This window comes from Adiantum capillus-veneris, chromosome 28, assembly GCF_014529385.1.
Source record: "Adiantum capillus-veneris isolate H3 chromosome 28, ASM1452938v2, whole genome shotgun sequence".
In the NCBI taxonomy this organism is placed as follows: Eukaryota; Viridiplantae; Streptophyta; class Polypodiopsida; order Polypodiales; family Pteridaceae; genus Adiantum; species Adiantum capillus-veneris.
Window position 1 is genome coordinate 45,564,318 of NC_140958.1, and position 25,681 is coordinate 45,589,998.

Consider the following 25,681-nt stretch of genomic DNA (forward strand, 5'->3'; position numbering starts at 1 on the left):
CATTGAACCCATCTTTATTCTTGTGCTTGCCTTCTTAGTACTTACGCGTATTTTCTTACTCAGTTCGGATTTCCTCCTTAGCCTGCGGGATGCCCCCTTACTGATGCACCCGTCACCCATCATGTGACGCATCAGGGGCACTCGTAACCCGGCCCTTTCCACCGAACTTACGGAAACTCCTTCGCGATGTTTACCGTCACCCATCAAATGACACATCAGAGTTGTCCGTTTCTGATGGCAGTTCCTGTAGCTACAATCTTTTTAACAGTTCTTAGTGCACATAATAAAATATCCTTAAAAAAAGATTAATCATTAAAAATAAGAAAATAGTCCAATTAGCAACACACCCTCTCTATCGCTAGAGAGGTATTTGCTTTAGATTGCACAAATGCTGATACAATGGTCCTAGGTGTTGAGATGCTGATGGGATCTTGCTGTGAATGCTTCGTTTTGCGAGAATGCAAAACGATAGGGATTCTGACTGGAATCTGCAATCTTGACAAGGCTATGTGCTGATTTGCTATGGCCGACGTCAAGGATGGGCCGAAACCTGAAAATGCTGGCTGATCTGAGGGTTGAGTCTGAAAACGCTGGCTGATCTACTGTCTTGGGCTGAAAACTGAAAATGCTAGTACTGATTGCTGGATCTGCAACGGTACGCCAGGTTCTAGCTGAAATCTGAAAACACTGGTGCTGATGGGATGTTGTAGGTTAATCTGGTGCAAAAACGCCAAAGGTGTTGAGGTACACTGGTGCTGATGGGATGTTGTAGGTTGATTTGGTGCAAAAACGCCAAAGGTGTTGAGGTACTGCGGGTACTCGGTGTTGGTACTGAGGGTACTGACTTATGCTTGAGAAGTGACTCCTAGGGTCACTTAGTACTAGTGCAACTGTATGGAACCACTCCCCAATGCCTATATGCAGCAGACAGTGTCACAAGACGGGCACCACGTGCCAATAGAAAAGAACAGATTGAACAGACTTTTAGCACTTCAATAACAACTGAACTGAAAGAGAGAGAGACGACACGTGTCACGCGACACGGAGTGGCGGAATTCCACCCCAGAGAGTATTGCCCCCAAACCTTGGCGCCCCTTTCAGTATTTCTTTATATTGCATCAACAAAGTACAAGCCGGTACTCCAGACTCTGCACATTCTCCAGGAAGCATGCCAGAGAATGAGCCCTAGCCTCATATTTAAAGGCCCTTGGCTTGAAAAGCAGTTCCAGTAAAAAGCATTTAAAACTCAAAAGCTTCTGTCCAAAAGCAAAGCCAAAAAGCTACCAACGTAAATCACGGAAATCCGTACAGCCTGCCACGTCATCAACCAACGCAATTTTCAGAAATCTCCCTGTTGCCCTTAGGGTTAGGGTTAGGGTTTCTACAGTTTTAGGGTTTTTTAGCAACAAAATTAGGGTTTGCAGGTTTTAGGGTTAGGGTTTTCAAAATTAGGATTTGCAGGTTTTAGGGTTAGGGTTTCCAGAATTAGGGTTTCAACAGTTAGGGTTTTTGGTAAAAATTAGGGTTAGGGTTTTTGCTCTCGGGCAGCGACGTCAAGGCAACCACGTCATCACTTTGTGACAATTTAGGCCCCTCGGCCACATCTGTAAGTTGGCTCCATTCTTTAGGCTTTGACACGTCAGCAGTTTGTTACATCTCCCCTTCTTGAAAGAGAGTAATCGTCCGCGATTACAGCATATCTGCAAAACAACTCAAGTTAGCTCAAAAATTTCCGAGGATCATTCCGAGAAACAATCAGTTTGCTCTTTTTATTAAGGAGTTAGCTTCTTCTTTCTGCTCCTTTGATCAAGGAGTTAGCTTCTCCTTTCTGCTCTTTTGATCAAGGAGTTTCTCCTTTCGTCCACATCGGAACTCTTGATATTCCGGCGCAGTAAAATTAGACATCACACCCAGACCGTACTAATCTTCCATGGGTGTCTTGATGCACTAAAATTACATACCCGGGCAATCTCATCCAATTAGGAATATTCAGTAGCTGGCACATCACAATGCAACACAAATGCTTACATATGCATGTTACAAGACATAGAAACATAAAGCCGTCAATGAACACTCCTCCCGCATAACCTAACAAGGTCCAAGCCGGGAGATATTCAACGACTCCCTCGTCACTCCTCCCACATAACCTAAAAAGGTCCGGGCCGGGAGATATAGAGAGGCCTTTTACAACCAAACGCCCCCCAGACCGCAACCTGCGTCGTTTGGAGGTGTTGAGAGTAACCACTGCTCAGACTTCTTAATACTCCTCCCGCATAACCATCCAGGTTTGGGCCGTGAGTCACAACAACAATTATTTTACAAGCATACAACCAAACGCTCCCCAGGCATCGGCCTGCGTCGTTCGGAGGTTTTCAAACATACAACGAAACGCTCCCCACGCATCGGCCTGCGTCGTTCCAAGGTTCATACAATACCAAAACAGTATTTCTCACTTCTCCACCCGGGAGTAAAATTACCAACCCTTGAAACCAGTATCAAACCAGAGTCAAACAATTCAAATCGGCACCAAAACAGGTTCAAAACAGATACTATCCATTTCAAACAAATTTCGAACAGGACCACCAAACAAGTTCTCAAACAGATTTTAAAATTAAAAAGCAATCTCGACATTAGTCGAGCTCGAAAAGTCGACTGACTTTCCATTTTGAAACCTGCATAAAAAATTAGGGTTAGGTTCATTCCATAGAGTTGTAGCTGAGCACAACATGGTCCATCAGCTCTTGGACACACAGTGTTTCTTTGGCGGCGATGGTAGTCCCAAGATAGCAATCACACTAAACCTCCAAGGTCATCTACTGAGAGATGTCGAGAAATTTCAAGTTATAATCTGCTAGGGTTCCATGGCAAAGCATTTCAGGATACCCCACTCTGCCAGAAGTTGCACTCCGAAGGAAGATGTCAGAAACCATATAACTTCGGGCAAATTCTTTATTGAAAGCTTGCCAAGTACTTGGAGTATGCTGCTGGGTAGCTATCACATCTGCATGGCAACGCCTCTGAGAAAAACAGCAGCTCGAAACAAATCTTGGATCCTTCTCTTGCAAGTGATCTTAATGGCTTATGCCCTGTAAGACATGAGCGGTGAAGACGGGAGCACGCCCGATGCGCGATGAAGTAAGGATGGGAGTGGCTAATAAGTCCGGGTTGGAGGGCGAAGATACCTCAAATAAAAATTCCAATAGCTATGTCTGCTCTTTTGTAGGACCGGTATGCTTTCAGAAAAGCACACGCCTGATGCTCTAATACCATTGTCACAAGGCAGGCACCACGTGCCAATAGAAAAGAACAGATTGAATAGACTTTTAGCACTTCAATAACAACTTAACTCAAAGAGAGAGAGACGACACAAAGTGGCGGAATTCCACCCTAGAGAGTATCGGCCCCAACCCTTGGCGCCCCTTTTGGTATTTCTTTATACTGCATCATCAAAGTACAAGCCGGTACTCCAGACTTTGCACCACGCCTGTGGACCACGTGCATTTGATGCGAAAGTTGGTGGATATGCACTTGATGACTCGAAGTCAGCTTCTGAGCATTTGAGTGCTTTTATAGGTGTGTTGAGTCAGTTGCAAGATAGTGGGCTTTAACAATTTGATGATAAGCTGAAAGCTATTTTCCTGCTTATGACATTGTCACATACTTGGGAAACATTGGTTGTCTCCGTGAGTAACAGTCCCACCCTCACGTATGACGGTGTGAGAGGGTCTATTCTCAATGAAGAGATTAGACGCAAGTCTAGTGGGGAAGGTGGCAGTTCTACCTACACTGCAAGAGGTAGAAATCAAAAGCATGATGCGTGCAATAGGACTCAAAATAGAAGTAAGAGCAAGACAAAGGATAAGGATGTCACTTGTTATCAATGTGGCGAAAAGGGTCACAAGAAACCCGATTGCAAGTATTTCAAGAAAGAGCAAGAAAGGAAGAAAGAAACACAAGATAAGAAGAAGAAAGATGCGAAGAAAGGGGAAAATCAGTAGGTGATTCCTCTAGGGATGCTGAGAATGCAAATGTATCCTCTAGTGTGGTCATTGAGGAGTTGTCAGACGTTGAGGAATGTTGCGGCTTCATGCCCCTCAGATTTGGTGATAGCTAATGTAGAAGACATGCGTATCTCGAAGAAAGATGTCATTGATGCATTGCTTAGTGCTAATGATGGCCTATCCCAGTCATGGATAGTGGATTTTGGTGCTTCATTCCATGTGACTCCATCTTTGGAGTGTTTTGCTACATATGCTGCAGGCAATTATGGCAAGGTGTACCTTGGTGATAATTTTGCTTACAACATTGAGGGAATGGGTACCATGCGTTTGGCAATTAACAATGGTCATGAGCTTGTGTTGAATGATGTCAAGTTTGTACCAAGCATTAAGAAAAGTCTGCTATCCGTTGGCCAATTGGATGCACATGGTTATACGACTATTTTTGTTGGGGGTTCATGGAAGTTGCTCAAGGGCTTTATGCTTGTTACAAAAGGGTCTAAAAGAGGTACTTTGTACTATCTTCGATGCAAAGCTTTGCCTAGCTAGAGTACTCTACTGAGGCTAAATACATTTCAACCACAGAGGCTTCAAAGGAGGCCATTTGGTTGGGCAGACTTGCAAAAGAACTTGGCATGTTTGCTCATACACCCGTGTTACGTTGTGATAGCCAGAGTGTTGTCTACTTAGCCAAAAATGCCATGTTTCATGCGCGTACCAAACACATAGATGTGCGGTACCACTTCATACGCCAGGTATTGGAGGATGGTCTAGTCACCTTGACCAAGATCCATACACAGGATAACCCTGTAGATGTTCTCACCAAGAGTCTTGCTAAGGCTCAACATCAACATTGCATACAGCTGGTGGGAGTTGGTTAACTTAAAGGCGTCATTTATGCCTTTAAGTGGGAGGTTGTTGGGTTGAAGGCCCTAAATGACCTTTATTGTATATTTTGAACCTGGACACATTTTTTAAAGTCACTTATAATAAAAGTGGGAAAACCCAAAAACTTACTAATTCACTTTTCTCCAAATTGTACGAGCTCTCTCTCTCTCTCTCTCTCTCTCTCTCTCTCTCTCTCTCTCTCTCTCTCTCCGCTTCGATCTCTAGCGATAGCTCTCTGTTGCGTTGTGCCTCCAGCTTCTTGCCCCAATCCTGCACTACATTGCGACGCGCACCTACCGGTACCCTCTGCTTCGCGCTTTCACATCCAGGACACACCTACTTCCCTTATCGTTAGACTGGCATGTTATCTTGTACACGTGGATAGTGGTCCTTCTTGAACTTAGAACCAATTACAGTTAGCCATGGCATTCTTTACAGTTGGGGAGATGTTCTTCTCAGTTCTTCTAGATTTGGTTTAAGGTTCCACAGGTATATTTTCATTCGGATTCACCTATCTCGGGTGACCCAGTTACACATGTAGAGACTGTTGGAGAGTTATAACAGTTATCCATGGTTCGGGTGTTCTCCCTTTAGAGAAAGATGTGAGCCAACTTGGGAGTCAGTTTGTGCATCCTTACAATTCTTGTGCGCGCTCTATTTGGTGGTTTTCTATAGCACCTTGTTCTTCTCTTACAGAGCTTGGGTGCAAGTTCTCTTGATCTTGTAGTGTTAGCTGTAGTCTCAGTATTGTTGTTGTTCCTTTTTGTTGGATGTTACTTCCCGATTCAATCTGAGTGGGGTGATATTCTCTTGGGCAGTGTTCTGTACGGACATAGATCAGTAGCAATTTTCACTCTAGTTCCAATGAAGTTCCTTCACATACAGTTTGTAGTTCATCATCATATATGATGGCTGGTGTAGTTCTTTGGTTCTTCGTCATCAAACAATAATAGCTTTGGTTGTCCCATTCTTTGGACTTCTTGTAGCAGCTTGGAGATTCTGGCATGTGGTGTATGATCAGAGGTGCAAATTTCTAACTCTTTCCTCGAGGGTGGAGCACTTTAAAGTTGGAAAATGGTCTGGATACCGGTAGTTTATGCCTTTACCCTTAGTAATGATGCATTCTCTTGGAGCGATTAGCAACAGTATCTTCTGCAGATGCTGGTTGTGCGACTTGTGAGTCGATTGGCTTGAGGAGATTCTTGATAGAGCTAGATTTACTTTCAGCACATAGCATTTTACTTCTTGGACGCCTTCGGGGGTAGCAATTAGATTGTATACAGCAAGATACTTTTCTACTACGAAGTTTGTAGCAAATATCCTCGTCCACGAAACCCTTTCTTTACAGTTGCAGATTGCTCACTCCAGCTTCCTCGTCAACTTCCTTTCCACGAGTTGAGAGGGGGTGTTAAGAGTTCAGGCCTCTCTCTTGATTGTATAGTCGGTCCTAGTTTCTCCCAAGGATAGGTGTTAGGGAGTGAGGGCTGTTTTGTGGCTGTGCCAGGGCAATGTGAGCATGTTTAGCCTTGGGTTTTGGCTTGGTTCCATGGCCATTAGGCTCCTACACGTGGGGGGCATTCTTCCTAGCCTTGTCGCTATTTAGGGATCCGGTGCCTATTCCTGCTATTTTCTCCTCTCTCTGTCTTGGGGGCTAGTGGACAGTTGGCTGAGACCCAGGCTTATAGAGGTATATTGGCAGGAGCAAGGACACTAGGAGAGTACACAATGCACAGGTCTTGGAGGTTGTAGGGTGTCCCTAGGGGGCAGCCCTAGCATGGGCGATGTGCAGTTCTGCCTAAGCGTTTTTCACATATCAGCCTAGCGTTTTTCATCCCCAGCATGAGGCCAGCACTATGACGCAGTTAATGGGCAGCAGGAGGGTTTCTCCTAGCGTTTTCAATTCAAGGCATCTATGAGGAGACGAGGTGATCATGCAGATGCAAAGCACCACATGAGATAGAGACATGGAGTGGAGATGTCCCATGCTTTCTCGACGGCACCCTTGCCATGAGGCATGTCCCTCTTTTCTCTAGATTAGTCCTCTTGCCAGGAGATATCGCCAGAGCCTCACTTTCTCAGGAGGCTAGGGCAGCCCATGCGTTGATCGTGTCAGTGGTCTCATGTGCAAGAGCAGTTGGCAATGTCAGTAGCAGTCGCAATTGTGTGTACCTCGGGTCTATCCAGTTGGCATGTTAATTCTATGCTGGACCACCCTTGGTCACTTGTACAAGCAAATTGTTATCAGTATAGAGAGCCCTTCCCATCTCTCTCTCTCTCTCTCTCTCTCTCTCTCCATGCCTGCCCGCCACCGTCCTCGCTAGCCCTGCCCCACTGCGCAGCCCCTGTACCCCTTGTAGTTGTTGTAGCTGCGTGGACCCCCGCCACTGCTGTGGTTCACCCCTGTGCGCACCATTGTAGCAAGTGTCTAGACTCATATGAATGAGTGAACCGGTTAACTTGCGGGTATCGAGAAGTGGGCTGTCCGTGCGATCGTCACCGACAAGAAACATGACGAATGCAAAGGATAAACAAACACCCCCCATCCAAGATGGATACAGGTACAGGTACAAATACACGGATAGGTAAAGACAAGTGCAGGAACCGAGAAATCTATGGTATGCTCGATGCAAGACATTTGGGGCTTTATCTCATCCTTACAGGAAATGGTGATGAGGCAGGGTGAGGACATTAAAAACCTTGCACTAAAGAATCAAGAGTTGGAGCATACAATCCAAATACAGAATATGAAAATGCAACATCAAGATGAGAAAATTCAGGCACTGCAAGATGCATTAAGCAAATAGGTCTCCAATGTGCAAGACACTCTAGCTACACACGATGAGAAGCTTGCACACATGAGTGATAATGCAACAGGAAATATAACCTCCTGGCCACATGTAGTAAGAAGTACTCCAAATGCTATGCCGCAAACACATGAGACGTATGCAAATGTATATGACACAGAGTATAATGAGCGAGAGAAACGCAGTATGAATATTGTGATTCGAGGCATACCCGAATCTGACAATGAGAAAGTACTCATGTTGAATACGGAGGTCACGTATAACCGGCCTGTACAACGTAGAGGGTGGTACTATTTCAATTACCTGTTAACTTTACATAGAGCACTGAGAAGGAAAGAGAACACAGTTGCGTCCAACGACTAGAATGTCACTGCGCAAACGAGACCGACACCCTGTAGGCCCCAAAGACTGGCGCCCCTTTCGGTATTTCTTTATTCAAATTAAGGTAGACGATCCGACCACTTAGCACAAGCTTTCACAAAGCTGTCCAAACTTGGCGAGGGCTGAAAACGCAGGTTTTCAACCTGATTTTGGCAGCATAACGGCGCAAAAACCCCTGTAGGTCAAAAGCACCTTTCTAGGACAGATTCCCTCGCTATCTGGAAGCTTTCTGGTGAGCTGTCACAGAAATTCAGCGGGCTGTAATTCGCTGTTTTTCACTGCCGGGTGCCCAAAAGCCTGTACACGCATCCCAAGGCTCTCACGAGGCTCCCCCGGTGTTCCCTTGCAGTTTAGGTGCGAAACCCTAAACCTGCAGAAAAACACAGCAGGCTGTAATTTGCTGTTTCGGATCGTTTTTAGCGGAGCGAACACGCCTACGCGTGTCCCAAGGCCTCCTGTACTCAATGGGACAGTTCCCCTGTGAATTTGACGAGTTTTCACGCGAGAAAACTCTCCGAACTCGCAATTTCTCGCGATGGAACTGTGCGTACCGGTGGGGAATTAGCAATTAGCTAATCCGGTTCCTGTTCAGAAGGCTCTTGCCTTGGCAAACGCGCATAAACCCCCAGAACTGTACATGTTCATCTGAGTAGCCCAACTAGTGGGGCATTACCACATGTGCCAAAGGGGAGAGAGAGATGCACGAGAGCAAGTCATCGCGCTACATGAGACAGAGGAGAAGGCAAGCTTTCCATTAAAGCTGTAGACCTGCACCCACTACTCACACACACACTGTAGCTCACTTATGATAAAAAATCAGCCTCCTCTCTCAAATTGGGCGCCCCCTCTTCATGCTGGAAGTGGCAAAACTGCCTGGAGCCGCCATGTGTCCAGTTTGCCCCTTTTGAGTTAATTCTCTAGTTCCCATTGACTTATAAAGTTATAAGTGACTTTCCGAGTGGCCCAGACTTCATTTGGCGTGCACAGGCTTCCATACTCATCAGAATTCAGTGCTAATTGGCCCGACCAGTCCCAGACTGACCGACCCAAACTCCCGCTGTGAGAAACCTATTCGACCGCAGCCGTTTCACACTGGCCATGCAATGTCCACTTGCACCTTTTCAAGGGTTCCGGGGAAAACAAGTAAAAATAAAATAAATAAAAATATCTAGTACTTATTTACGAAAGGCAACAGGAAAAATACACCTCGTGGTGACATCACGGACCTCCTTGCAAACAAATTTGGCATGCATGATGTAGTGGTGTATAGGGCACACCGTGTGGGTAAGCCGAGGCCTAAGAACAATCGCGCAATTGTATGCACAATGTTGGATGCACGTAAAAGAGCCATCATACTCGAAAATGCTCGCATTTATCTAAGGGACAGCCCAATTTACATCAATGAAGACAGGACACCCGTGCAACAAAAAGAAAGAAGACAGGCATATGAAGAACGAATGAAAACGAACACCATCCCCATAGAGACAACATCACCAGAAGCATGGCAGGGGGAAACCCATGGGACCACGAACATACACATCACAAGTTGGAATTGCCGAGGTTTCCCTTGGCACAAAGGGGAAGGATTGACAGAGGTTCTACCACAAGCAGACATACTTTTTCTACTTGAAACGTGAGAACAGGACACATGTAGACTGCCAAGTATTCAAGGATATATTACACACTCGGTTTGGTGGTCTGGTACCAAGATGCGCGGGCAAGGGGGTGTTGCTATAATGTACAAGGAGGAAATGCAAAATCGGGTTAAGATATGCAAGATAGATGAACACAAACGATACATATGGGCTGAGATATGTACATCAGGGAGGTCGATGTTCATTGCGGGATGCTATATCCCACATCGGGAATCCCCGTTCTATGATCTGCATAATCTCTGCAAGAATGATCCTTTTGCCAACTTATATGCAGATATTGCAACCTACACACAAAAGGGGGCAGTGATGATACTCGAGGATATTAATGCTCGCATAGCCAACATACAGGTTCAATTGGTTGACTACTCAATCCATCCCACAGACAGAGATGGCGATCTTGTATTAGATGCAATGTGGGATAGATGCTCATGCGATCACCTCATGAATAAACAAGGTTCGGCTTTGATATCTATGATGAATTCTATGCAACTTGTAGTCATGAATGGCACCAAGAAATTTGCAAGCTCCGGAGCATACACATGCTATACATCAAACCATGGAAGAAGCACTAATGATTATGCGTTAGTTAGCCACAATGCATTGGATTTAATTGGACACTTTAAAATTGGTGCTCGGTCACCGAACTCGGACCATACTCTAATTCATGTATGTTTAGACCTCCCACACATGCCTACACAACGCCTCCAAAAGGCGACAAGTTGGGCATATCGAATGCAAGTTACAAAGAAATTTTGATTATGCCACTTTTCTGGACAACCTATTGAGTAGACAATGCATATCCCAGAACATTTCAGAAAATTGGGCTACCTTTCGTCAAGCAATAGAAGAGGCAGCAGAGGTCACTATGGGGCGATCTAAAAGAAACCAACAAGTGAAGGGTCTCCCTCATAACCCATGGTTTGATGAAGAGTGTAAAGCAACCAAACGCAAGCTAAAGTGCTTCAATAAGTCCACGAAGGAGTGCGAAAATGCAGCCAAGGAATACAGAATGCTGAAAAGGAAAAAGAGAAGGATGCATGAACTTTTGAAGGAGGAGCAAGAGGTGATTCGATTTAAGAAAGAACCCAAGAAAGCATGGCGCAACATGAAAGGTAAAAGGGAGGATATACTGGGAAATTTCAGCATGGACGAAATGTATGTATATGCACAAACACTCTATGCTCCCACCGATGCGCAAATAATGATGAATGCTGAAATTCAGGTTGACACTAAGGAGCCTATAACTTTTGCAGCGGCTATGAGAGGTTTGAAAAAACTAGCCACTGGGAAAGCCTCTGAGATTTTGCACTTCAACTCCGAAATGTTGAAATGGTCGGGTAATGAAGCTAAGAAATGGATACACTAAGCTATTCACCAAGGTATGCCTGAAGATTGGCAAGAGAATTGGGTCAAAGCTTTGTTTAAAGGAGGAGACCGTAACCTACTCACGAACTACCGCACCATCATGGTGGGTTCTTGCATGGCAAAACTTTTTGGGAGTCTAATAGAAAAAGATATTAGCACATGGGCTGAAAACAGTGGAAAGAGGGCTATCGGTCAAGCAAGTTTTAGAGCAAAACATAGTACCATAGACCGCTTGATTACAATCCGGATTATGATGGAAGAGGCGCGACTCAAAGGGGAAACTATGTACTGCTGTTTTGTGGACTTTAAGAAAGCGTTTGATACGGTATCTCGTCATGGGTTATGGTCCCGCATGGAGACCATTGGGGTTCCCATGCATTTGAGGGTTGCGGTGGCACGCCTATACCATGCAGTTCGATGTAAACTGAAAACGCAAACAGGCTTCTCCAAAGAGTTTTTTAGCACAATGGGCGTCAAACAAGGATGTCCTTTGTCTCCAACATTCTTTGGGCTATGCATAGATGAGCTTGAGGACTTTATATGCCAAATGACGCAAGATAATGAAGATGCACCAAACATAGGTCTCATTACTTTGCTACTCCTCATTTATGCTGATGATGTGGTTCTTTTAGCGCATAGCATATCTCTTTTTGCAAAAACTTTTGGATGCGGTACATGCTTTCTGCGAAGCTACAGGCCTCTCAGTGAATGTCACAAAAACAAAATGTATGGCGACTTGTACACACAAATCAAAGGATCAGCCCGTCCTTATGTATGATGGGCAAGAGATTCAAGCAGTTGACAGCTTTAAATACCTGGGCATCATTATACCTTCGAATCATAGATGGGGGCAATGTGCAAAAACAAGAATTGAGGCAGCACAAGCAAGGTATTACGAGTTTGAAAACATGTGCAAACAAAGCGTCACTAGAAGGTGGGAAATAAAGTCCATGGCTTTCAATGCGTGTGTGGTCCAAACGCTATTGTATGGGGTAGAGGTATAGGGACCAAGTATTCCGGCCAGCACATGGAATGACATTGAGAAAATTTAGAAAAAGTTCTTATGTAGACATATGGGGATAAAAACCACAACACCATACTCAGTGATGCTATTGGAGACTAGAAAAAGACCATTGGAAATGCTTGCTTTGCAAAGAATGCATAGATATCTCTTGAAGGTGAAGTTGATGCCTAATAACCGTTTCCCTCACATAGCATGGGAGGTAGGATGTAAGCTGCAAAAGAACCACAATAAAAAGTTTCTCACCTCTAGCCTTGTTGAGGACATCAGGAAATGGTTCTCTAACTGGAATGTGGGAGCATATGTGGACATGCACGTAGAGGAAGCTACCGAGCATGAGCACGAGCTGAATTTTGAAATACAATTACTTGAGGCCCTTCATAGCAAATGGAAGAATGCAATGCACAGGTCCAAGTTTGAATACTATTGCAAGCACATAAACACACGATACTGGGAAGAATACAAAACCGGGGAAACCCAAATACATATCAGGACACCCATGTCCTACCGTGCAAGACGGGCCATCACCTTGATGCAGACAAGATCACACATGCTCAAAAGTGAAACGGGAGGATGGCTGAATATTGATGCAAACATGAGGAGATGCACTCAATGCAACTTGAATTCATTGGAAATGAGGCACATGTAACCCTTGAGTGTCCAGCATATGCGCACATTCGGGTCGACTTTCCTCAACTTATTCAAGGATGTACTACATTTGAGGAGCTTCTCTCAAGAACACATCCCTCTCCAATAGCACTAGGCATCTATCTTGCCAAAGTGCTAGAACATCACACCACACTCACAAACAAGATCACCACACAATCATGACAAGCCCCCCATAGTTATAGGGGATGGGGGGGACGGGCCCTAGGGCCAAGGGACGGCCGTAACCGGGTCAGGAACGGAAGGGGACGGGGTGGGACGGCTGGATTTCGGGCCGGACGGGCGGGTCGCAGGGGGGACGGACCGGGAACGGCAGTAGAAGTTACCGTTTATGACCGTTTTTAACGGCTCTGTGCAACCCAACTGCCACATTTTGGGGGGCCTTGGCCCTTGGGAGGCTATAAAAGGCTCCCTTGGGCCTCTTAATACTCATAGTCTCATTCCAATTGGCAATTTCCCTCAAGCTCAAGCTTTCCTCTCTACTAAATGCTCATTGCTCAAGCCTCATAGCCTCATTGAGTCATTGCTCAAGGCTCAAGCATGACCATTGACTACTCTACACTCTAGTATCTACCCTTGAAAGTTGAGTCTCCACTCTCAAGTCTCTCCCTCTTCTACCCACTTTGAAGTTTGAACTTTGAAGCTCTCCTCTCCCTCTTCTACCCACTTTGAAGCTCTCCTCTACTCTCTCTCCACACAAGCTCTCAACTCCTCTAACTTCTAAGCTCTACTCTCTCGAGTCTCTCCACCATCATGTCATCTCAAGCCAACTCCACTTCTCAAGCCGGTTCTTCTCGAAGGAGGCCCGCCGTGCAAACGTGGTCGTGGTGGGATGAAGTCGACTTTAGCACGCATGGCAAAGGTGGTGGTGCAAGACCATGGACATGCAAGCTATGTCCATACAAGAGAACGGGTGGTTCAAACAAAGTGCGAGCCTATCTTCTTCATGAACCCGGTCACAAGGTGAAGTTTTGCCCTCATGTAGCTCCCAAGAAGAGGTTGGATCTTCTTGAGAAGCTCACGGTGTATGAGGTTGCGGAAGCGGCCAAGAGGGGCCGTTTTGTTGCCGTTGATCCCTCCGCCACGGCGACACCGCGAGAGCAAAGGGAAGCCAACCTTGACGACATCTCTCGAAGCTTCAAGAGCCATGCATCTACACCGTCCTCTTCCGTTCCGCATCGCCAAAGCACTCTCAACGAAAATTGGAATCCTAAATTGAAGGAAGAGGTGGATAGGTCGGTTGCCCGATTCTTCTTCCACGACCACATTGCCTTCCATGCTTCGCGGTGAGTTTCCCTTGGCATATGCACATTGCAATCTTCCATTTTGTATTCATAATGGGTTATAACTTCTCGACTCTCGACTCTCCATACTAACACAACATGCTCTATTTTGTGTGGATAGGTCTCCATACTTTCGAACCATGGTTACGAAAATAGGGGAATATGGCTTCTCTTATGTGCCACCTTCATCGGAGAGGCTTCGCACCACCCTCCTTGACAAAGAGAAGCTTGCCGTGGAGCAAGCGGCCCAAGCAACAAAGGATTTGTGGGAGACCAATGGCGTCTCTCTCCTTGTAGATGGATGGAGCGACACCCGCAAGCAGTCCATCCACGGGGTGGTGGCCTACTCTCGGGGGGAGATGTACTTTGTGGAGTCACATGATGTGTCCGATAGTGGCAAGGCCGCCGAGATGCTTGCTGCAGAGTGGACAAGCACCATAGAGATCACCGGCCCCGAGAATGTCCTTTGTATGGTTGCAGATGGAGAGGCGTCAAATAGGGCAGCCGGAGCTATCATTGAGGGCATGTATCCGAGCATCCATGTCACATTTTGCATGGCGCATTGCCTCAATAACCTCCTCAAGGACATAGGGAACTTGTCATGGATTTCACCCACCATTGGTGACGCCTCTTGAATTGTCTCCTTTGTGCTCAACCATCAGAAAGTGCGCCATGAATTCTCAAAGAGGAGCCACTTGTCCTTGCTCAAATATTCAGAGACAAGATTTGCATTCAATTGGCTTATGCTAGGCCGCTTGTCTACATGTGGCGGAGCCTTAAGGGGCCTCTTTCTCAGTGATGAGTTCCAGGCCATGCCGGAGTCTACATCAGCAGTAGGATTGAAATGCCGAGAATGGGCCGACGACGCCGCTTGGTGGGAGGAGGTGAAGACTCTTGACGCCATGGCCAAGCCTATTCTACACCTACTTCGAGTGGTGGATGGCTTGTGGCCATGCATTGGCAAAGTCTACGAAGCCATGGATCGAATGATAAAGGCACTTGAGAAGCTTGTGCCTGACCCTGTTCAGTATGCGGAGATTCATGGCTTGTGTGAGTCGAGGTGGAATGGATACTACTCTCACTTCATGCGGCAGCTTATGTGCTTCACCCTGAGTTTCAGGGAAGGCGTCAAGAGACCGACAAGGAGGTGAGCAAAGGATGGCGGCTTGCATTGGAGCGCCTTGAGCCTAGCAGTGACATTAGGCGCAAGATTAGAGACGAGCTACTCAACTACACGCAAAAGATGGGCTCCTATGGATGTGTAGATGCACAGCTTGATCGCAACAAGATTGGCTCGGTTTTGTGGTGGGAGGACTATGGAGGAGATGGCCCACATTTGCAGCGCTTGGCTGTTCGTGTCCTTGGCCAAGCATGTACCACTAGTTGCTTGGAGCAACTATGGAGTCTAAGAAGAGGAATCACCTTGGGGTTCAGAGGGCCAATGATTTGGTGTTTGTGAGCGCTAACTTGCGCATGCTTGCCAAGAGCGTCACACACAAGGCAGATCCTTTCACTGAGTCGGAGATGGCACAAGAGAATCCATTTATGGCCGATACTCTTTTGGAGGAGCTAGAGGAGGACTTCGAGCCTCAATGCGAGCCTCCCGAGCCCTCATACGTCGCTGACGACCTCGACTACGACGACGATATGGAGATTCAACAGGCGAGCACTTCTTGAGTTTGATGATCATTGATCAGTCGACTCTCGAGTCTAGACTCTTGAGTCTACGACTCTACCTACTACATAGCCCTTTGTAATTTTTGTTATCCTTGAGGCCTCAGGCTTGTCCTAAGTCCTTTAGGCTTTTTGACTCTTGAGCCCTTGTGGCATGCACTTCTCATTTTGTATCCATTGATCATCGATGTTTTATTAGCACATTTCAGCCTATATGACTCGTGTTCTTTGGTCTATTTAGTGTAAATTTATGGTCAAAGTGATGCTCTATGTGTGTGGCATGTGTGTAGGTCAAAAAATGCCAAAAAAACTCTCTTTTTTTTTGCCGTTCCGACCCCGTCCCCGTTTCCTGACTTTTGCCGTCCCATCCCGTCCCCGTTCCCGACCCCGACCCGCCGTCCCATGTAACTATGCTTCGAGCCTCAATGCGAGCCTCCCGAGCCCTCATACGTCGCTGACGACCTCGACTACGACGACGATATGGAGATTCAGCAGGCGAGCACTTCTTGAGTTTGATGATCATTGATCACTCGACTCTCGAGTCTAGACTCTCGAGTCTAGACTCTCGAGTCTAGACTCTTGAGTCTACGACTCTACCTACTACATAGCCCTTTGTACTTTTTGTTATCCTTGAGGCCTCAGGCTTGTCCTAAGTCCTTTAGGCTTTTTGACTCTTGAGCCCTTGTGGCATGCACTTCTCATTTTGTATCCATCGATCATCGATATTTTATTAGCACATTTCAGCCTATATGACTCGTGTTCTTTGGTCTATTTAGTGTAAATTTATGGTCAAAGTGATGCTCTATGTGTGTGGCATGTGTGTAGGTCAAAAAATGCCAAAAAAACTCTCTTTTTTTTTTGCCGTTCCCACCCCGTCCCCGTTTCCTGACTTTTGCCATTCCGACCCCGTTCCCGACCCCGACCCACCGTCCCATGTAACTATGACGCCCCCTCCTTCACATGGGAAGGGGGGAGTCTCATATATGAGATTTCGGGTCCCATGGGTCATTCTGGCCCCCCGAGGACGTAAATACATCATCATCATCATCATCATCATCTCTCTCTCTCTCTCTCTCTCTCTCTCTCTCTCTCTCTCAAATGTCCTCTCTTTCTACCTCAGTAATCTCTCTTCTCCACAGGTGTGCCATGTTCATGTGTTTGGCTTTGCAGGTGTTCTAGATCAGAGTCGAGGTGCCACCAAATCACAAGCCGGTTCTTGTCTTCATTGCATCTTCCGCTACCACCTTTGACACAGTCGCCTCGAAAGTTGATTTCCGGCCTAATCCTTTGATTTGCTTTCCATGTATCTTTGTACTCTAGGGCGTGTGTAATGGGTTGTGTGTGTACGTTGTGTGTGAGTGGAGCTTCTTTGTCTGTGTGCATTGTTATCATTTCCTAGTACTAATTGGTGGGCCTATTTGAATGGCTGCCAAGGCAGCTAGTTCCTTCCTTGCCAATACCAGGCAAGGTTGTCCACGTCCAACGAACGGATCACTACGTCCGACCAGTTGAGTCATGTACGGACGTCCAAACTAGTGCTTTAGGCATCAATTTGATCCTCGACTCACTCGTTGTTGTTTTGGGTAAAGGCCATGGACTGAGGCCTCCATGAGTCAAGGATGTGGGGCCAAAGTTCAAGCCTCATATGCTGCAAAGATGCCATTTGGGCCTTTCAACTTTGGTATCCTAAGCCCTTGTCTAGACTCTCAGATGTGTCAACCCTGGCCAATGCTAATGGTGGTCCTCAACACAAATGTAACAGGTTGAGCTTTTGCATTTTCATATACGGTCAAGTTTCACGTATTAAAAAGGCCTTATCCTTGTCTTAAAAGTAATCTGTAGCACAAAGCAAGCTATTCTGACAATGCTTCCATATACCATGTCCGAAGTCTAGATTCGAAGAAACTAGTGCCATGCTCTCAAGCACTAACAATATGCAGCTGATGGATTTCGAAATGTACTAGAAAAGTAGGGAGCATGGGTACTTCCTTTAACATGTGAAAAAAGTAGCCAACACAAAGCCCAAGAAGTGGACGCAAGCACTCCAAAATCAAGAAATCCATCATAACATTAGGTCAAGATCAATCAGAAGGACGTTCAAAAGGATCAAAACAGCTGATGGGACGGAAAGTTTTAATCCCTATGTCCCAAGCTTTCGACTTCCAAGGCACAGAGTTAAATCGATGGACACTGCCATGACCAAATTGTAATTAACAAGCATGTTCCTTATACTCAGCTTTAAACAAGCAAAGCTTTTACAACAAAGAGATTGCCAACACCAATGTAAACAAAATTTAAGCAAATAGAGACATACTTGGCTCTACATGTCTGTAAATAAGTCATCGGAAAGTATGTCGCTGCATCAGCCACTTGTCATAAAGCGGAAAACATGCAACTTATCATGTAAACATGCAATGTCTTCTCAACTTTCCCGGCTGAGTTTCTCAATAGTACACCTGTCCCTTCCGGCATGCACAGGCACACACACAACGGAATATTTCAGAGACACATGCAAAATATACCTAGACGTGCATGACATGAATGCAGTTCCACATATTGTACCCGTGCAGCTATTGACAAGCCTTTGCATGCATCCAATTCAAAAAAATGCTACTTGATATGCACTCCAAACAATTAACAACATGAGAAAGCAGTCTCAAGCTAGGTCCTTGTTGCTTTTTTTGGCAGGAAGTGGAGAAACCGGGGAGAATTGACAGTTCAAACGGAAATAGTTATGCGCCTGAATAAAATCTGTCTAATTTTTCATGTAATTCGCATCTTTCTGCTCAAAAACTACAAAGAAAACTACTCCATTTTGCCTGAATTAAATCTGTCTAATTTTAAGTCGCATCTTTCTGCTCAAAAACTACAAAGAAAACTACTCCATTACAAAATTTATCCAAAAAAATTCTCGCCTTGAGAAAACATTTTCAACACAGGAAAATTGTCGGAGGAAGAAAAAGACAGAGCCATTCCGTGTGTGTGTGTGTGTGTGTGTGTGGAGGGAGAGAGAGAGAGAGAGAGAGAGAGGGGGAGGGGGGGGGGGGGGGGGGGGGGGGGGGGAGAGGAAAGGACGGAGAGAGAGCGAGAGAATTGCCTGCTAGGTTTGTTACTTCACCATAGCCTCGGCCCTCGACTTTCGAGCAGATCACAGCACGTAGGTAATCCACAGTCCCAAATTACTAATCGACATGCCAAAATGACTCCCATTAAAAGTCGCTTATGTTGAGGGGTTCGAAGCTCACGAGTTGTGTTCTCTTGGGTGTTCTAGCAATGTGCAATTGTGAATACATTATATGTGTAAAGTTTATCCCTGCTACCTTCACCATGCCCAAAGAGTGCTTCGTTAGCCGCATTTGTATTGAATTGATGTGAGTTTGAGGGTAAGAGAAAACAAGAACCTAGAAGAGAAAAGCTTGGGGGGGGGGGGGAGAGAGAGAGAGAGAGAGAGAGAGCTTGTGCTTTGTTTTCCACAAATCCTACTACCGTTTACAACGCCATGATATTCTCTCAATTTTGATATGTTTAAATATGTCCTTAGCTTTTAGATTGTATACATTCTTTGATTCAATCTCTCTAGATTATGTGCATTGTTATCATTTGTGTAAGTGTGGTTGTGTCGTTTGCAGATTCAACGAGAGTATACATCCCTCGAGAAGAAAATGGAGAGAGAGAGAGAGAGAGAGAGAGAAGCTTGTTACCTTTCATCAAAGCAAGTGTTTTAGAAGGGTTAGAATTTATATAAAGCGATGATATGGATCATTTGAAATATGTTCACTTTTAGATGTTGTTCCCTTTTTCAGGTTTGGAAAAAAAAGAAAAAGAAAACATGCAAGTCTCCTTGCACGAGGGAGTTTACACAGTCCTCCCCAATCTTATAAAATACGAGGGAACGTGCCATTCTCACGGCAACATGCAAATTTCGGTGTATTCGTTAACTGAGTTCTAGTGTTCAAAACAAAAAAGTGGTAGAGCTTACTCACTATGTGTTCTGATGTCCTTCACTGATAAACACACCTTGCCTTTGACCTCTCGTGTAGTTTCTATTCTTGTAAGAGTTTAACATCACTATAAACTAGGTTGTTAAAGTCCAATGGCATAGATAAGTGCATCTAGAGAGAATGCGTAGCTTCACAATCAATGCAAACATAATATATACGCACCGCCAAGCACGGTATGTTATTCCAATAGCCATCGAGTAGCAATCTTATAAAAATGACTCATTGCTTTTGACTTCTCATCTTCCTCTTACTACATATGCTTGACTTGTGTAGTGAATATTGCTTCATCGATGGACACTTAACCAAGGCTGTGCTGCATCAAACAAAAACAGTTGAGAGGTTCCTTGTAGCAATCTCATAATTATGACTCATATTGAATGAAGAACTGAAAATGTTAACCCTCACGGGTCACGGACACCCTATCACCTACAACGGACGTTCTAACCTACGGCAGACATTGTATTATTTATTTGGTAGAGTCAGGTACCGGGCTTGTCGGTCCAATAGGAAAAGGGTAAGAGTGATCGCCGATGAGAGGCGCACTCTAACTGGAACATTCAAGGGATTAGTTGGCTAAGCATGGGCGCCCAAGTGTGAATTGGGCGAGCTCATATAAAAGTCAACTAAACCTAAAAATCACTCATTCTCTCATTTGTGCAATTGAAGAGTGCTCTTGCTCCATCTCCTTCTTCTTCTTCTTCATCTCTTTGTGTGTGTGTGAGAGAGAGAGAGAGAGTGAGAGAGGGAGTGTGTGGGCGATCGAGCATTACGAAGGCACGACGGCGGTGAAGCGGTTGAGCGCGGCGTAGCGGCGTCTCCTTCTTCTTCACGGCGAGGAATCCTCCACGAAGCAAACGTAGAGCGGTGAGTGACACACCATCACCTTCTTTGAGCTTACTAGTTTAGGCTTGTTGTGTGCTTGGAGCCATTTGTGGCTCGCACACGGTGTATCGGCAAGTTCCTTGCATTGACACGTGCGACATAAGCGCACATTTTTGGCGCCGCTGCCGGGGAATGCCATACATGAAGCTCGAGTAGCACTCTATGCTTCTCCGTGGTGCAATTTCTATTGTAGGAAAGGTAAGGAAGGAGTGTGTGTGTGTTGAGAAGAGGGATTTGGTGTTATACTGTGTGTTTTTTTAATTAATGGAGTTTTCAAAGGTTCTGTGTTTATTCTCTGTGTATTAAGGTAGTTAGTTTTCTTTGTTAATAGAGATTTCAAAGGTTCTGTGTTTATTCTTTGTGTATTAAGGTAGTTAGTTTTCTGTGTACAGTAAGTAGGAAGTAGATTAGTGAGAGTTAATAGAGTGTGTTAGTGTGTAAGAGTAGGTGTATTAGTTAGAAGTAGGTAGAGAAAGTGTGTGTGTGCTCTCGCGCAGGCCGCGGCGGCCTTATCCTTAAATTATATATATATATATATATATATATATATATATATATATATATTAAAGGTAGGACCGGGATCGGGAATATCTCCCAGATCCAAGCCCAGACCTAAGCCCAAGCTCACGCTCAGGCCTCGGCCTCAGTCGCCTTTAAAAAAAACGAATTTTAGCTTCACACGTAGCTAAAAATTGATTTTTGAGGACCAACGGAACGTCAGATGCCCGAAAATTGTGCTATAAAGCACACAGTGACCCTTTAAGTGATACGCTCGTTTCGAGCTATCACACACTTCAATCAAAAAAATCAAACATTAAAAAAACATTCAAAAAACATCAAAAACAAGAAAAAATCAAGTAGAAAACGGGGTGCAAAACAGCCACAAAACAAAGCAAGTAACCTTTGAGGGTACTTGCCGACACTTGTAGGGCACCCAAAGCACATGTATCTACGCTCTGGTCGTGTGCTAGAGTCAGAACAACTAGCTAGTGCTTCGATTTACGGGGGTACTCACTATCCTTCCATGCTAGGGTCTACGCCCTCGGCGGGGACCCAAGGTAGTGCAACCCAAGACCCAAATATAGCGGCTAGCGACTCTTCCTCTGACTACGATATTATGGAAGAGCATCTTACACAAAGCCCCGGGGGAACAAATGAAACCGTACCTAGCTGGGCCCAACAACCTGGAACTAGTGTTTTTACGTTTGATGGAAACTTTTAGTAGAGCTACGCGCTCTGAACCTACGGCTAGTGAAGTAAACGAAGGGGGTAGGGAAGTAGAATCACCATTCACATCTCCTGTAGACCCCACACTCCCTCAGAGTGTCCACGTGGACATTCTACCTACCTCATTTAATGAGGGCCCTATCAAGCTACCACCTTCCAAAGTCGCCTCTAAGGTAGCGGTGACTAAAAGTCAAAACACGGGAAGCAACAGTGCATCCACCTCACGGCAACCCTCTAGTACACCAAGTTTGGACGGGGTATTTCTCAATGAAAATTGGGAATATGACCTACACACGGAGACTTTGACCGACCTATACATGGGCTACACATACCATGTGGGTTGGTTAGAAGTTGTACAATCCACATCTAGTGCCACTAGTCTAGAGGAACAACAACACATGATCTGCAATGTCATCCATAGGATTATCCGGTCCAAGAGGCAAAATCGAGGAATAAACATACCTTCAACGCAATTTTTAGACACGGGCAAAGGGAAACAACCCACTCTATCACAAATGGAGACTCCCCCAATGAGTCCCATCGATCCCCCATATGTTGTTTCGCCAGGGGTCTCAATGCAATCTGAGCCCACAAGTGATAGCTTTACTTTTCCAAGTCTAGCTCATCTTTCCGTTGATGACACCGCGGCTACCATGCCTACCCCAATGATGGGCATGCCAAGAAACACGCCATGGACCTCGTTTGTTAGTAAAGCACCGCTACATGGTAGCTCAATGCCTGCAATAGTACCTACAAGTGCGAACCAATCATATGCACCTATGGGTCCACGTACTCATGTAGTCCCTACCCCTCCCATTGTTTCAACTACCTATGCTCCACAACCACAATACACAAGTTCTTATTCCCATGGGACTATACCGGCTAGCATTAGCATGTCACATCCGATGTCTGCTATGCCTAGGGCCACTCATATGAACTATGGACCACCACATGGCACAACATCGTACCCAACGTGGAACCCAAGGGCTTCCCAAGCCCAATGCCAATACCTACTCCACATGTAGTCTCTGGAGCGCCTTCACCCACGGTGCCTTCTCACTTAGGTGACTTGGCAACATTTGCTCAAGCTATTGGTCGATCTATTGCTGAGAATATGCGTAACACGCTTGATAGAGAGCCTAGAAGTAAGGCAGTACAAATAGCCAAGCTCACACAAAAATTTAGTGGAGACGGGGATGTGAGAAAGCATATCGAAGTGTTTGAACAAATATGCGATTCTCTAGGAGAACACAATGACCTACATAAGAGCAATGCTTTAAGCCTAACCTTAAGTGGAAAGGCTGGGGATTGGTATAGAACCCTAAGGGTGGAAGAAAAAACGATTTACCCTACTCTTAGGAGACTGTTCTTAAAGGAATACATACGAGAGGGAGTGCTTTGGGGTGTAGCCTCTCAGCTCCAGAAAGCCCAACAAGAAGAAGGAGAGTCGGTGAGAGACTTTATAAGTCGCTTGAAGCATTTGAATTCTCATTGTAATCCAAATGAGCACTTCAACAATAACCAATTGCTTGATAGATTCATTAGGGGATTACGACATGAGGATATCTACAATGGCCTAGTCATTAGAGGTATCACCACTTGGGAAGCAGTCACCACCAATGCGATCCAATTGGAGGATAATTTAATGATTCAAGGAGAAAGAGTGTCTGTTGAGCCTAAATCTATTAGCTCGCAAGCATCAGGGCATCAGCCAATGACCCTAAAGCCTATTGCTAAGGAGCCAAAGATATCTGAGATGACTTTAGCAGATCTCACCAAGGCTGTTCAAGAGAGTCTTAGAGACAATCATGCTCCGCAAAACATTCATATGTATCCAAGAAGGGAGCAGCAATGGTGCTCAGTATGCTATGGACCGCATAGTACCAGTGAATGCCCTACTTTTAGAGTAAAATTCAATGGGAACTGCAATGCATGTGGGAGGTATGGTCATCAAGCTAAGGATTGCATAGTATTTAAGCGCGCGATGGCCAATAGACCAACCTTAGCATGGACAGACACACCTCGAGTGCCTGCATTGATGCCTTCCCCACCTCTTGAACAAACAGCACAACACATGGTCCCTAGGGCCCAAAATGTTGTTCAAACAACACCCTTACCACCTCCAGTGCTAGGACCGCAACCACCACATCCGAGAATCACTTCTGTGAATCAAGTGAGTTGTGAGTCATTATTTCTTGTTTGGAAGGCTATGAGGAAGATATAGATCCTAATATCGCCTATGGGATGGATGTGCTTGAAGAAAGTCCACAATACTACATGGAGGACTATTGGGGACAAGTCAAACCTGTATATCAAGTAGCTGCTCTTGCGGCAAGAGGCCAAAATATCAATTACACCGCTAAGAGACCACCTCTTCAATGCTATGAGTGTGGAGGTCCACATCGTGTAGCCGAGTGTCCTATTAGGCTACAAAAGAACGCCACACTTATGCAAACCAATCAAGCGAGCACGTCTACAATGCCGATACTCATGTGTAATCGATGTGGCATAGATCATTTGATTGCCCAATGTCCAAATAATCCAAATGCACCGAAGATCACGCCATTAAACTTGATTGAAGTTATCGAGGAGCCATCACCAAGTACACCCGTGGTACCAATAAACGTACTCACACGATCGATGCTCCAAAAACAAAATTATATTCTTGAGGAAAGAGACACGGTATCAATTGCCCAATCTCAGAAAAAGAAGAAAACACGAGGAAAGAGATCTCACAAAGCAGCGAAGTCAGACCCCAGTTCAAAGACCAACATAGGGACTGGTGATGACTCCGTATATATGAACGACGCTGAAGAAGATTCTGATTCAGGTGAAACCATGGAGACCAAAACGACCACTAACATAGAAACCAACAAGGAAGATCTTCATGAGCCACAATGGTCAGGATCCAAAAAGAAGATAGGAACTTACCCAAACCCTACAGAGGAGATTGAGTGAGTCAAGCAATTAAGGAGTTTGGTAGAAGATACCCAAAGGGATCTAGAACCAGCACCTAGGAAGATCCAGATTACAGACACTGTGTTCCCTACGCAACAACAACCTCACCAAGTCCATAGACCCTTGGACATACCTAGTGTCATCCAAGAAGAAAGTGACTTAAAGTCATGGGAAAGTGGGCGTACTCACGTCTTGATGGAAAGAATGTTTACACAGGGACTACCCGATCCTATCGAAGAAATGGATATCCCATCTTCCCCACGTCAAGGGACTCAAGGCCAAAAGGTGCCGTTAAACATTGCCAAATTGATGGATTTCATGTCTTCGGAGGTTAGAACCACCATCATGTCCAAACTATATAAAGACCCCGAGCTAGTCTCAGCTCTTCGAGCCTTCCTCAATGGAGAACTGAAGTTTGGGCTACCACAATGTGCACAGATGGATGGAGCTGGGGAGATGCCAATAGAGGAGGAATACATAGATCCACAACCCAACCTAGATGAGAACCTTGTTATAGAAATAACTGTTAACAAGTTGGGACAATACTTTGAGGGTGATGAATCCAATGCGACCATACCAATCACTACTAAGGGATTAACTGTGAAGGGAATCCTTGATGGTGGCGCTGGGGTTAGCATTGTGACTAAAAATTGCTGGGAAACTATGGGAAGACCTCACCTTGCGACCACAACCATAGTAGTGAAGATGGCCAATGGGCCTATTGTTAAACCTATTGGGATGCTAGAAGATCTCAAGATCAAGGTCTTTGGGCATAAAATAAGGATTACCTTTATTGTTATGGATTTCTCCAAACACACTATGGCATTGGAGATGATCTTAGGACGTCCTTTCATGAGGGAAGCAAAAATGGTGCATGA

At 45.3% G+C, this 25,681-nt stretch overlaps 1 protein-coding gene across 5 annotated transcripts in view; it reads right to left on the reverse strand.

The window, feature by feature from the left end:
• The window catches only part of LOC147420366 (protein BASIC PENTACYSTEINE7-like), a 32,657-nt gene extending 13,669 nt beyond the window's left edge, over positions 1-18,988 (reverse strand). The window contains exons 1-2 of one of the 5 annotated variants that reach the window (XM_086504986.1): positions 18,833-18,973; positions 18,050-18,191 (exon numbers count right to left, since the gene is read on the reverse strand). In XM_086504986.1, coding sequence (XP_086361112.1) covers positions 18,050-18,078 — 29 coding nt within the window. In that variant the 5' untranslated portion in view covers positions 18,079-18,191; positions 18,833-18,973. Of the gene's footprint in view, positions 1-18,049; positions 18,778-18,832 lie in introns of those variants that run through there. The other 4 variants (XM_086504989.1, XM_086504987.1, XM_086504990.1 and 1 more) reach the window with 4 other exon arrangements.
• Positions 18,989-25,681: the final 6,693 nt, after the last annotated feature.